This window comes from Manacus vitellinus, unplaced genomic scaffold (genome assembly GCF_001715985.3).
Source record: "Manacus vitellinus isolate BGI_N305 unplaced genomic scaffold, ASM171598v3 scaffold_66_pilon, whole genome shotgun sequence".
In the NCBI taxonomy this organism is placed as follows: domain Eukaryota; kingdom Metazoa; phylum Chordata; class Aves; order Passeriformes; family Pipridae; genus Manacus; species Manacus vitellinus.
Genome location: NW_021940729.1, coordinates 1,314,526 through 1,327,891, shown reverse-complemented (window position 1 = coordinate 1,327,891; position 13,366 = coordinate 1,314,526). Strand labels below are relative to the sequence as shown.

The following is a 13,366-nucleotide window of genomic DNA, read 5'->3' as shown; positions in this document are numbered from 1 at the left end:
ATTTTAACTTTATTGCTTTATCATCCTGGGTTCTAAAACCTTGACCTGAAAGAACTTGTGGTTCAGTAAACATTCACAGAGCAAACAAACACACACATGAGCAAAACTCAAGTTTCCAAACCTCCACAGTGTGTCAGTCCATACAGGGTGTAGCCTTTGTGGCAGAGACACTCAAAGCTTCCAGGGTAGTTGATACAGGTGTGATCACAGGTCCTCTCAAATGAACACTCATCTATATCTGAATTAACAGAAAAAGCAGCAAGAAATTAGACTTTAGTTAAACATACAGTTACAACACCTTGTTACTGATAAAGTAACAAGGTATTACCTTACTCCCATGTCAAACCTGAATAAAATAACTCCTTTAGTGCCTGATTTAGAAAATACTTACGGGTACACGGAGAAAGGAAAGAAAAGGCAGTTTGGGAAAACCCCACGCAGACTGTATTATGTATGCTCACCATTAGATGGCAACCTTTAACTTCTGATAGTACTGGCCGGCAGGGCTGGGGGACCGCTAAAGTTTTGGGGGGTGAGTGGCACAATGGGAAAAAGTTCTGGGTTGAATCGAGTCATTCCCTCTTCCACTGCCCACTCCTCTGACACCTGGGCCACCAGGAACGGGAGTTGCTCCCAGACTTCTGCTCTGCCTACACAAGACTGAACAGACTTGCAACAGCTACAGAGGTTTATCTGACAGCAGTCATGACAGAACAGACTTACTGAAAATGGCTAAATTAAACAGCAATCCGCGCAAAATAACACTTTGGAGTTAATTTTATCCTTAAACAATTGGGTTTTTTTAAAAAAATTCACTTCAGTGTTTAATTTTCCTGTGTTTAGGCCAGAGAAATTAATACAATGGCATTATTTGAGAGTGGTAGTTTCAACAGATCTCATTCCTCCAGTGTTCCTGAGAAATAAATGAATGGAATAATGTTCCTATAACACTTTACACACTTTCTAGAGTTACTTATTAAGAGCATAACCTGAGCAACACCATTACAATATATGACTTGGACTTTCATATTGTACATGCTTGGAAAGCTGTGGGTGCCTGTAAAAACTTGACAACTCACCATATTCCTATATCCAAGTATTATTTACACAGTTTTGATGTTTAATGAAACATTCTGGGTCTCATCTTGCTATTATAAATGCAGACACTTAACTCCAAGAACTATAAAATCAAGATTTTCTGTATGTGTACACAAACCCAAAATCTGTGTGAGAGCTTATAGGCACAAATTTAGAATGTCATAAACAGCTCTATTTTTATACAATCTCCAATTTTAAATGTTTCAAAACATTCACACAAAAGATAATTCACAACGTGGGAAGCAACTGTTCAGGCAAATGCATAACACAAAATAAAATAAACATGATGAACAAAAATCTGTGCTACCCAGTTTTATGTGTACATCACAATCACTTGCTATAATCAAGTCAGAAAAACGACAACTGAGATTTTCTCTTTCTTTCATCCATTTAATTTTTAATGCATTTTCCTATGCCTTTTAAAATATCATTATTTGAGTTCTGAAAGTAATTTCTTTTTAAGGTTTCCTTTATAGTCTGGGTAATACTCAGCTTTTGAATACACATAAATGGCAAACTGTTTCAGTTTTCTCTAAATAAATACACAAAGCAAAATCATGGGGGAACGAACAGTGCAGTTATAAAGGATTTTTAATGCCTAAGAAGCCAAATCATACATCATGGTTTCATTCATGTGTGACCTCGGGAAATTCACAACAGCAGTTCATTTTCTGGCCTCTGACTTACCTCGGAAGGGCTCTTTTTCAAAAATACAATTTCATACTTCTCAGTAGTGACCTTGCCCTGGGCTGGTTCAGTCCATGGGCTTTACGAGCTGCTTTCACACAGGGCACTTTGTGCTGCTGCACCTTGTGGCTTAGGCCCTTTTTTTTATTTCACATGAAGAAGGATGCAAATCCCTCTGCCCAACAACATGCCCAGTCATCTGCCTGCCGAGGAACAGGCACTCAGGATGGACAAATGCATTTCTATTACAAAGATGTAGCAGAAAAAAAAGGGTGAAAAGCCTTTTAAAGCCCTCACCCCACCTCTGCTGAATTCAGCACCTTGCTCTGGCTGATGGAACGTGGGAAGGCTCCATGAGGATTTCCCTTGCTGGCCCCCAGCCCCTTCTCCTCCTGGCTGTGGAAGGCAGGGCTGGGCACTGCCCGAGGGTCCCAGCAGAGCCCTGTCTGCACAATCACCAGTCCCCTGAGGAATTCAGCACTTGGCATAGAAAAGGGAAAAATATGCACCACGTACCCCTCACTACCAGAAACCGGTGGGTGCTGTGATACAGGATGCTGAAACCCTTGAGATCCTCCTTTTTTTTTTTTTTTTTCTTTTCTTTTTAAACTCTGAAATCTGTGCTCTGGACACTGTTATCCCCTGGCTCCCAGAAACTTTGAAGTTGTCCCTCACACCTCTGCGGTGCTTCATAATACTTCTCCAAATTGAGCCTGAAGGGATGTGCTTGTTTCCCACCACCCTTATCATGAGGTGCTAATGACACCAGTTGTGGGTTTGATCCCTGTACGGGTCACTCACTTGAGAGTGGACTCGATGATCCTTGTGGGTCACTTCCAACTCAGAATATTCTGTATATCTCTTAAGATATACAGGAAGGCAGGGATTATCCCTTAACAGCCCCTGCTTACCACACCAACTGGGAACAAATGTAGGGATCTAACCCCTGTCTCCTTTGTGCAAACAACACTACAAAATCTGGTAGCCTCACCTACTGAAGAGGAGTCAAAAAAAGCCAAAAGCAGAGATGTGGCAGGTTACAGCTGGAGCACTGAGAACAAAAAATTTATCTTTCAGCTTTCTGGTCAAATCAGCCCCCCTCCCCTCCACGAACACACATGTTTCTGTATTGTGTTGCTCTGAATTTCCCCCCTCCCAAAAACCAGAGTAAATACTAATAAATTATCTTTCTGGGTCTGAGGTGCTCTTAAAACAACTTGAAGTTATTTAAATGAAGTTTTTTAACTGTTTTAACACTAAAAGTCAAAACATTGCGTTTTCAAGGAACTAAGGGGGAAAAGTTCAACTTGAGTTTGAAGTTTGTATTCTATTTTTAGCTGAATTTGGCATAAATATAGAAATAGTCCAAGCTCTGTCAGAACATTTCAGATTTGCTAATGCACTTATCTGACATCAAGTCAAGAATTCCTATCACACTCACCACTGCAGGTGAATTCATATCACACCCATCACTGCACAGGCCCTTGTGCCATTCCAGCACATAAAGAAATGTCTTCACAGCTTTGCTCCCTGAAGTTTACAGGGACCATGGGGCTAAGTTCATTGCTTCTAGTACATGATTAGTTTCCTGCCAGCTTTTTTTTTTTTTAGGATTACTAATGGTACATATAAAATCTAAGAGCAGGACCTCCCTGTTTCACAGCAGATGGCTCAACGGAGGTGCCAAGTTCAGGGCTTGGAGCAGATGAGTTCCAAAGGTCCCTTCCAAGCTCCACCACTGATCCATGGGCAATCCCAGACCTCTCCCCACGGTGTCCTGTGCTGCTGACAGCTCAGCTTCCAGCCCTGTTTCCATGACATCAAGGCATCTTCTCAGGCTGAATAAAGTCCAACATCTCTTCTAGCAATCCCCTTCCCATCTCCAAAGAGAATGTCTGAACAGTGGAAGCACTCTTTGATTTTTGCACAGAAGGGATTCAACTTGAAGAGATTGTTCAATGGTTTAATAAAAGAGCAGGATTTCCCTGGGTTTTTGAGGGAAGCAATTTTTGGCAACACTGGCCATGCTTGATAATATTAGTTTGGCTGGGTTCCTATTATTTCAAGTCAGCATTTGGATTTTATTGTTGGTTTTTCAATCATACTTAGCTTTTTTTTCCCCCTGCTTTCACATGTTAAACGATCCCTTAATGATCTTTATTTTTCTTGAATGCAAAGTTAGTAAGTGGGTGTCAGGTTGTCAGTACTGGAAAGTCAAGTCTTCTATCTCCAGAAGGGAGCTACCACAGATCAAATTTCTTCTACAGTTTCCTCTCACAGATGTGTCTCAAAGGTGACCTGAGGGAGCAGGGAATAAAGCAGCTTATTTTCCATGCCCATTCAAGTCCCTTATTTTCCATGCTCATTCAAGTCCCTTCCCTTTCCACTGGCCCTGCCCCTGGACATTTCCATAAAGCACTGGCATTACAAGCAAGCAGCTCAACACCCAACATGTGCAGGTGAGACTGGAAAACAGTGGCTGATTTAGAGATGCTTTAGAAACTCCAACCTGGTGTAGGAACCTCTGTGACAGAACCCTGGCAGAACATACACGTGCAAAACCCACTCACACAGAGGTGTGATGTGGGGGTTGTGGTTACAGAACTGAACAACCCAACACCCAGTTTGCCCAACTTCACCTTAAAAATCTACTGCAGAAATAAGGGTTGTCCCCTCTCTTTCTTCCTCAATGTAATTTTGTTTGTTCATATTAAGAACAATTGTTTTCAGAAAACCAATGATCACCTCAACAGCTTTTCTCTGACACATACATTAAGTAACTAGGTCAATTTAGGAAACTGGGAACCTCCTCCCAAAACACAGGCCACATATTGTGACTGAATAAGAGTTTGGTCTTGCTGCTTGGAGTATCTTTCCTATTATTTGAAAATAAACGTGGCAAGGAGAGATCACTGTTATTTGACAGTGCTATTTGTGCTACAGAGAACGAGACAGGAGGGGCTCAAAGACAATCAATAAAAGCTATAACAGGGATTTGTGACTGTAATGATATATTTGATTTGTGTGACACATCTTATACTTGATTTATCTGTGTCTGGTGAGGCAAGACATGAAGTATGCACTAGATCACTGCATATATGCAAAATACATAAATTTAAATATACTATTTCAAATAGAAGTGAAATAGAAAATTAATACTTTTTACTAAGAAATGGAATGTACAACAAAAAGAAAAGGAAATCTCTGTCTCTGCTAGCAACTCCTTCATCAGCAAAAGTGACTCATGACACCCCGAATGCTGGTACATCAGCCAAAAATGGTCACGATATTACAGCAATACTTCGAGGGGCTGTTACAGTCATGACTCCACACACTCCCAATACATAGTTCTGTTTTGTCCATCTCACGCAGCCCTGGTTTATTTTTAACCCCCAAGCCCAGTGTGGACTCATTTGTACCCCGGATCATGCACGCAAGCCAAGCTCAAGGTTAGTCAGAACATTTCGCCTTCACCTTTCTCGGCTTCCAAGTTATCGGCTCCTCTGAGAAACAGAGCCTTGCCTTGTTCCCATTCATTAAGCACACATACAGAGAAACTCTAAAGAAGTGTTACATGATGTTTTTAAAATAAACACTAATGCTTTTTTGTATGTATTTTGGCTGAAAGTTATATTCTGTCTTCTCCTCCTCCCCCCCCCCCAATTTCTGCAGGGAACTGATACCACCCATGTAATGCTGTTCACCTCAGAGCCCAGCCAGCCTGCTTTCCAACAGTATTTGACAGACATGAGGGAAACCACATATCTTAATCTGAGTGGTTGCTGGGCCATAGGGAGTCATGATTCGAGCTCTGTTCTCCAGCAAATGGTGGTTTAATCTCAGTGTTGGGAAAGGCATTATTCTGCCCTGTGATGGGGTTTCCACCACATCTCACATTTTTTGATCCACAGTGACCTGCCCCTGTTCACAGTTAGTAAAAATGCATCCTCCATCTGAGAGCCCTCTAATACACATCCAACCCTGACCAGAAGGAATGGCTTATAGCTGACTTCTCCTTATGTTTCAAAGTCTACAATAACAAAACCAATGAAAAGGAAGCATGGAAAGATGTAGTAATGTACAAATCCTCTACTTCATTACCTTCCCACTGAGTGCTTCTGGAGCAGGCTAACACAAAGAGAAAGAAAAAAAAAAGCCATAACCCCAAGCCTTTAAAAGTAATTGAAAACCCACACCCATTTAGACTTCCCACTGCATTACTGACTTGCAATCAAGGTAACTTGTTGCTGAGACTTAATTGTTAATAACATACTAATGACCTGCAGGAAAAAACCAGATCTGGCATTAATGGCTATACTTTTAATGCGAATGTAAGTGCCTAAGTAGCACAGTCCCATCTTGTATTTCAGAAATTTAAGTGGGAAACTGTCCATTATGGCTAAGGTTGACTTGGACCAGAGCATTTATTTATTTAAGAACTTTATTGCTCACAGTTAACTATGTGATTAGTGAAGACCAAATGTAACCCACTAATCAGGGACTGAAAGACTTCTGAAGGAAATGGATTCTGCTTGCAAGGAAATGTGCTTTTTATTAGAGATGATTTGTTAGAATGCAAGGAGGTAGTAAAACAAATAAATGTATATAAACAGCAAAAAGAAACCTGCAAAATATACTTGAGACAGAGGCAATAAATAATTAGAAACCTGTGACTTATTCTGCAAGCATCCCACTGAGGAGATATTTCAGGGGTTTAGCAGTGCGCAAAAAATGACTTGCTCAGCTTCAGGGACAGGCACACAGCAGCAGAGAGGGACAATGTCCTTCTGTCTTCATAGAGTACTAAATGCAATATTAACACTGTATAGCTCTGCTGCAAGTGCAGTTTAGGGAGCCACAGTAGTCTGTTGTTTGTCATTTTGGTCTGATCACTTCAGATACTCTCATTTTGCTCTATGGAGTATCTGGGCATCCCTGATTTCTCCTTTTACTGTGTCTTTCAAGACATAATCCACAAACTGGATATTTATTTTGATAGAATGACTGTATTTTAATACCAACAGGATGACCATACTCATTTAGTTTGACCCCCTGCACTTCAGCAGCCTCTGGCATTTTGCTTGGTAAACTCCAAAAGCATCTCTGCTCCAGAAAGGGTTGTCTAGATGTTTTCCTGGACTGACCCCTTGGTCTTTTCTATCAGTTTAATTTTTAAGAGTTCAAACTGGTCTGCTCCTTTTCAATTACTACATTTGGTAGAGGCTGAATATTTTCTCTTTTATTAAAAGAGTGTAGTGCACACCTCATCCTTTCAGCAATCAGCAGGTACCTCTTGGCAGATGCTGTTTCCTTGGGTCTGAGGTTACACACAAGAAAGCAGGATTCCAAATAAGTATTTCCCTGGCTGCCTCCATTAATTCCCATCAACTCCCCTCAATTCAAAAGACACTGATCTTTCACTGGCCCCTTCAGTGGCTGGAGGAACTGCAGCAGTAGATGCTGAGCACCAAGGGGACAACTCTTCACCCAGCAAACTCATGACTCCCATCAACATCAGAGCAACTGTTCACCCAGCAGCTACAGCAAAGGGAACTGCCTTTGGGAAGAACAAGGCACTACATCAGGGAGAGTCTTTAAAGGCAAATGGCAGCTTGTTTTCTTTATCTCTGGTATCAGACCTTATCAAAAGAGACCAGTTGCACTTTCTGTGAACCACTCTGCTATCTCTGGGGCTTGAAAACAGAAGGAAAGCAGGTTAAAAAATGAGACTTGGCAATAAAATTGTAGGCCTAAATTGTTTGCTCCCTCTCCAGAGTAAATACAATCTTTTCTTCAGGAACTCTTCCAAGGGAGTTTTATGTGATCTCACGTATCAACAAATTAATTTTCCTTTCTCTTTTCATTTTTTTTTTTTCAAAAATTCCATATTTAGTTTTTCTTCCACACGGAGTCCACAAGCATATTCTCTTCCACAAGCCTCCCTCAGGGCTTCCCCTGAGTCTGCAGAAACGGGGCTGGGGAACATCTTGCTGCAGTAAAGGCCTATTCCCTGGGTGTTCCCCCTCACACACGTGCCAAGGGAAGTGACCCCCACACATCCCTCCTCCTGTCAGCACTGCAGGGCCAGCTCTGCTCCCAGTCTCTCCGGGTTTGTTCTGCCTCGTGCACCAGCCATGCAATTATTGGCTCACTTTTGGGTCACTGAAGGCTTTGCCCGAGGGAGGCTGGGAAGATTTATGGCTTGGGATGGAAAAACTGCAGGATTTGGCAACTTCAGCCGGGCAAAAATTGGCAGTGAACTCTGGGGTCTTTGGGAGGTTTCTTTGACTGTAGATGGTGGGGTTTGGTCCAAGGCTTTTTTACATTTCTATAATGAAATACATCATCATTATCACCACCATTATTACTGCATTATTATTTCTCTGCTGTTGGGTGGATTTCTGATATTTTTCCCTGCAGCAGCATGAAAGACCCCACCACCCACTTTTTTTTTTTGTATGCAGCACCAAACTAAAAACCAGGATAATGGTAGAGGATTACCTGATAAATGCCAATTTGGCAGACAATAATCTCTTCTAGTATTTCAAACATGGTTGTGCAAAACTGCTTGCTAAGTCTCAGTACTGCAAGGGGAGTTAAGCTTAGTCAACCTGATGTTCAATTTAACGACCAGCAGCACGGGATGTTGGAGCTTCTGGAGGCAGGGACAGGCCACAGCCTTGTGCTGCAGCTGAGCACAGGTCACCTCCTGTGAGACTGCACCCCAAGGTGCCTGTACATCTGGCCATGGGTCACTCTCTGTACGTCACCTCTGCACAGACACACTCCAGGAACCCTCAGACTGACAATTCACATCCTCCAAGATAAGGAACTTCAGGGTTCACCCACCTGCTGAAGGGGGAGAGAGGGCAGAAGAACCCTCAGCTAAGGTAGTCTCTCTCCCCAGAGGGTTTGCAGAGAGACCCCAATCACCAGAGACAGCTCTGAGGAGACTTTCAAACAGAGGAGTTAAAAAAAGAAAGGGATTTTTTTTTTTTGCAGGTAAGAAAGTTTGCCTGGTCTCTTATGGAACATGGAAAAAACTTACTAATAACTAGACACAATGGTATAAAATTAGTAAGCCTGCCCAAGGTCACAGGCACAAAGTGAGCCAGGGGAGGTGTTCTATTAAGGCATTTGGAAAGGAAGATTTCAAGTTGTTATTGGTTTTCTCTGTCGAGCGTATCACATTTAACCTCACCATAAGCGTATCACATTTAACCTCACCATAAGCTCATGGCAGTTCTCTCATCCTAACTGTTATCTGTGTGAATAACAATTTTTAAAGGGATTTCTAAAGGATTTAAAAAATAAATATACAAAAAATAAAATACATATATAAAAATATAAAATCTATAAAAATGCACTATAGGGATCTAAACCTGAGTAAAGCACCATTATCTTCTAAATACAACCAAAGCTAATAGTATCAATAACAGTATAAAATATGCTTCGGTACATTTAACAGTATTGTTCATTTTTATAACCTATTGCTTTTCAAATCAATACAAAGTGAGTTAAGCCAAGCACGAGAGCTGCAAAATCTACCCACTCTGGGATCAGGTTGGGATGGAACTGCTTGGTGAAAGGCCAAAGAAAGTCCAAGTACATTTGCAACCTTTCAGTGATGGCAAATCAGAGAAAGGTGAAGAGAGCTGTCACAAATGACCCTGACTTAGAACTGTACCTCCGAATGTTTAGCCTGGGGAATGAAATGGCAGCTACAGCCAGTGGTGTTTTGGGTGGGACCAACACCCTCAGTGCATCTCTGACACTGAATTTATTTAATGCTTCGCAGCTCCCCCACGTTACCTACAGCTCGTCTTTGACGTGAAATTCTGAAACAAAATTATTTATGGTGTGAAAATAAAGACCCTCCTGAGCCAGTTTGTTTGCTGTATGTGACCACTGGACACGGGCACTGCCCAGCTGCACAAGGACCTCCAGGCTTCCAGGGCTGAACCTGCTGTGACATGAGGGGAAGGACAAAGAGAGATGGTGACAAGAAAGGCAAAAGGCTGAGTTTCTGTGTGAGGAACATCTTGAAATCGGAGACAAAGCTGTGTTTATGCTCAGACTTCCCTTGCTCTTGGGCCTAGGCTTACGTGTCCCAGATCTTCCCCACCCCTTCCCCATGACATGAAGGCTTTGTTGGGCTCAGGTTCCCCTGCTAATCTGAGGAACCCAGCAGGAGGCAGCTGGCTTTGGCTCCTATTACGTTTGTGCTCTCACCATTGTTTTGCCAGGGCAATCTAAAATGTAATTAAATACTATTTCCAATGGTTTTTTTAAAGAAAACAAAGTACTTTCATCAAAACATTGCCAAGATTTTATAAGCAAACATGTATCATTTTCCAATATCAATCATTTCCCAAGGCAAAGGCAAGCTGAGTTATCTACTGCTATTACAGCAATAAACTGTGCTACTACTTCAAGGGCTTGGGGTAGGAGAAGCTATATATCAAGAGAAGTGCATTAAAAAAAACTTCAGGCACATTAAAAGAAACTTTATTTGTTTTCCTACAAACATAAACATGTTTACTAGTCTGCACTCTGCTCAAGCCACTATTTACACAGCAACTCTCTAAGAGCAGCTTAACAGCCTGATGAGACAACATAATAAAGGCTTTACCCTCTCTGTGCCAAGGAAGGAATATTCCCTCTATCCTGCAAAACACTGGATTTCTGAAAAGAGGAAACTGTTCCCTTTGCTAAGGTGCTTGTCTCCATCACCCTTCAGCAGGAGCTGCTAGTGAGACTTCTTGAAGGAGCAGGGGGCTAGTGTGGGTGAAAACGTGCCTGGTGTTATTTGACGGTGCTGAAAGAGCAAGTACAACAACACAGTTTCAGTTTTCAGCTGAGAACTCAAATGCAGCACTTCCCTTCACCTCCCGTGGACCTCACCGTGAATTCCCAGCTCCCTTGCTCCTGCTGAAGTCAGTGAGCACTGAATATACACAGGAATTGCTGTTCTCTGCTTCAAAAATTTGCTTCAAAACTCTGCCCAGAAAGGCAGGTATCCCTCCAAAAACACTAACACTGTGCTTTGCAAAATGCATCAAAACCCCCCCACCCAGCAAAATCCCAGGAGGCACTCCCCCCATTCCTCTGACTGTTAATATTTGAGCTTAGATTTTTGGTTTTATCTCACCTGTCCTAAGGCCTCATCTCCAAGTGAGCAAAACAAAGAGTAGCAGTTTGTAATGTGGCTACTGGAAGAAAATCACATCCCTTCGTTTCAATGGGTTTGGCTTTTATTTTCATTAGAACAAAATAAACAAACCAGGGCACTTTTAAAAGGCTCAGGAGTGGAGCTGCAAGCACAAGAAAATGAATATTTGGGACAGAGTTGTCATTTTAATGCAATTTTGTATAGCAGTGAGGGTAAAGGCTATCTGACCTTAATCAATGTGATTATATCTATACATATAGTCTTTCTCTGATTCCCTTTAAAAACAATTCCTATTGAATTACAGCTTTCAGCATTATTTATCAACAGATTATTGTTTGTGGAAGAATGCTACCTTCCTGCTCTGACTATTCCAAGGCTGACTCATATCCTGGTAATTCATTAATACATAACATGATTCTAGTCCAGTGAAGTCATTTCTGCACTATACACATCATAAATCCTACAGCATCAACTGAAAATTGTATCTCAAATTCTCTTTCTAAACACTAATGGAACGTTTTGCTTGGCTTCCCACACACATCAGCAAGGAGAGGGGGCCAGGCAGAGCTGTAAAAAGCAATTTGATAGCAGTATACTTTTATAGAGTTTAAGAGTGTAAGAGCTACCATACTGAACGAGACCTGAGGTCAAACTAATCTACTGTCTTACTTCCAACAGTAGCCTGTGTCAGGAGCTTCATGGGAAAATGGAAGTGGAATAATCTGTCCCATCTGCCCTCCCCACATTAGGTCTCATCCCATTAGAAACTGATTTAAAGCCTAGATTGTGAGGTTTAATATTCCTTCCAAAGAACATTCCCCTTTAACTTATGAAAACACTGTGCTGCAGAGGGGAGAGCTGGAGGTGGGGGGGATGTATTTGTTTTCATGTTTCAGCAGACTTAATTGCTACAACCAACACGGCAGATACTATCACTTGGCAAACAAAACTTGTACTGGCTGGAGCTGTTTTTACTTCATGCCTGGGGCATTTATTGTTTCTGGGTATGATCCTGCAACCCTTTTTTTCTCACAGAGGCAGAAAACGCACCACTATTCACAGTCTCACTGACACCAAGTGTAACAGAGAGGATTTTGAAAAGTATTCCTTTCATTGACAGTGTAACATGTTGCTTCCCAGCAGAGTATTTTTTTAATCTGATGCGAGGAGCAATATGGTGCTTGTCAGAAGCACGATATTTTTGCAAGGCTCAGTGGCACAGAATGCCTTAGAGAAAATCTGCACGGGGAGAGAACATCATCAGTGACAGGGAAATCATCCTGAATTTTCTTTCTGTGAGCCAGTCTGGTTTCCACAAGCAGCTCCCAGTATCTCCTCCAGCACGCCACTGATTCTCACTGGTTTTTGAGCTACATTAGCAACTGAACCAGCACTGCTGTTCATATACCAGGAGTCCACACAATTAAACACCCTGGGCCAGCACTGCTGTTCATATACCAAGAGTCCACACAATTAAACACCCTGGGCCAGACTCAGCTGGATGGGTGAAAATCAGCCTCTGTCAAGTCAATGTATTTTATAAGTCAGAGCACAGCCATCTGATCACAGAATCACAGAATATGCCCAGTTGGAAGGGACCCCCAAGGATCATCCAGTCCAACTCCTGGCCCTGCACAGGACCATCCCCAGAGTCACCCCCCGTGCCCCAGAGGATCATCCAAACCCTCCTGCAGCTCTGGCAGCCTTGGGGCTGTGCCCACTGCCCTGGGGAGCCTGGGCAGTGCCCAACCAGCCTCTGGGGGAAGAACCTTTCCCTGAGATCCAACCTGAGCCTGCCCTGGCACAGCTCCAGCCATTCCCTGGGGGCTGTGGATGAGTGGATGAGTGCATCAAGGCAAAATCACTCTCCTTCACGTGTATCACACAAAGGAGTGTTGACAGGGGAATGGCTTGAGTCTCCTCATCCCTCTCTCCCATTAATCACCCCCACAGTGGCACTGACACCCCATTCAAGTGGTGCAAGGCAATAAGGACCAGCAGGTTCCTTTACTGTGGTAGCACTGCAACTCTGCTGAGTACAACAGCCTTCTCCTTCATATAAGTAAGAGCAAAATGAGTTCTGCATGTTTTTTCTGACTGCTGAAGACCTCAAACTTACAGCACATGCACATGAAGACTCAGGCAAAAGTCCATGAGGGGACTTTAAAGTCTGCTTGCTCCTCACCCCAGACAGCAAACGTGCTCTCTGGGATCCACTTGCCTCACAAGGACACAGGCAGCAGCAGCCTCATGGCCTTATAATGCTCTCCACCCTCTACAGTTCAGTCCTGACCATGAAGGTGACAACCTCAGCAAGAGATTTGTGTGGGTTCAGCTAAAAATGTATTTTAAATATTAAGACAAAAACCCACACCAGGCAGTAAAATTTCTGCTGGTGCCCATCTCATC

General features: G+C 42.5%; 1 protein-coding gene across 1 annotated transcript in view; it reads right to left on the bottom strand.

The window, feature by feature from the left end:
* SCUBE1 (signal peptide, CUB domain and EGF like domain containing 1) overlaps positions 1 to 13,366 on the bottom strand; it is a 175,581-nt gene that overhangs the window by 26,421 nt on the left and 135,794 nt on the right. The window contains exon 10 of the mRNA XM_018083692.2: positions 122 to 238. Within this exon, the coding sequence (XP_017939181.2) occupies positions 122 to 238 (117 nt within the window). The remainder of the gene's footprint in view (positions 1 to 121; positions 239 to 13,366) is intronic.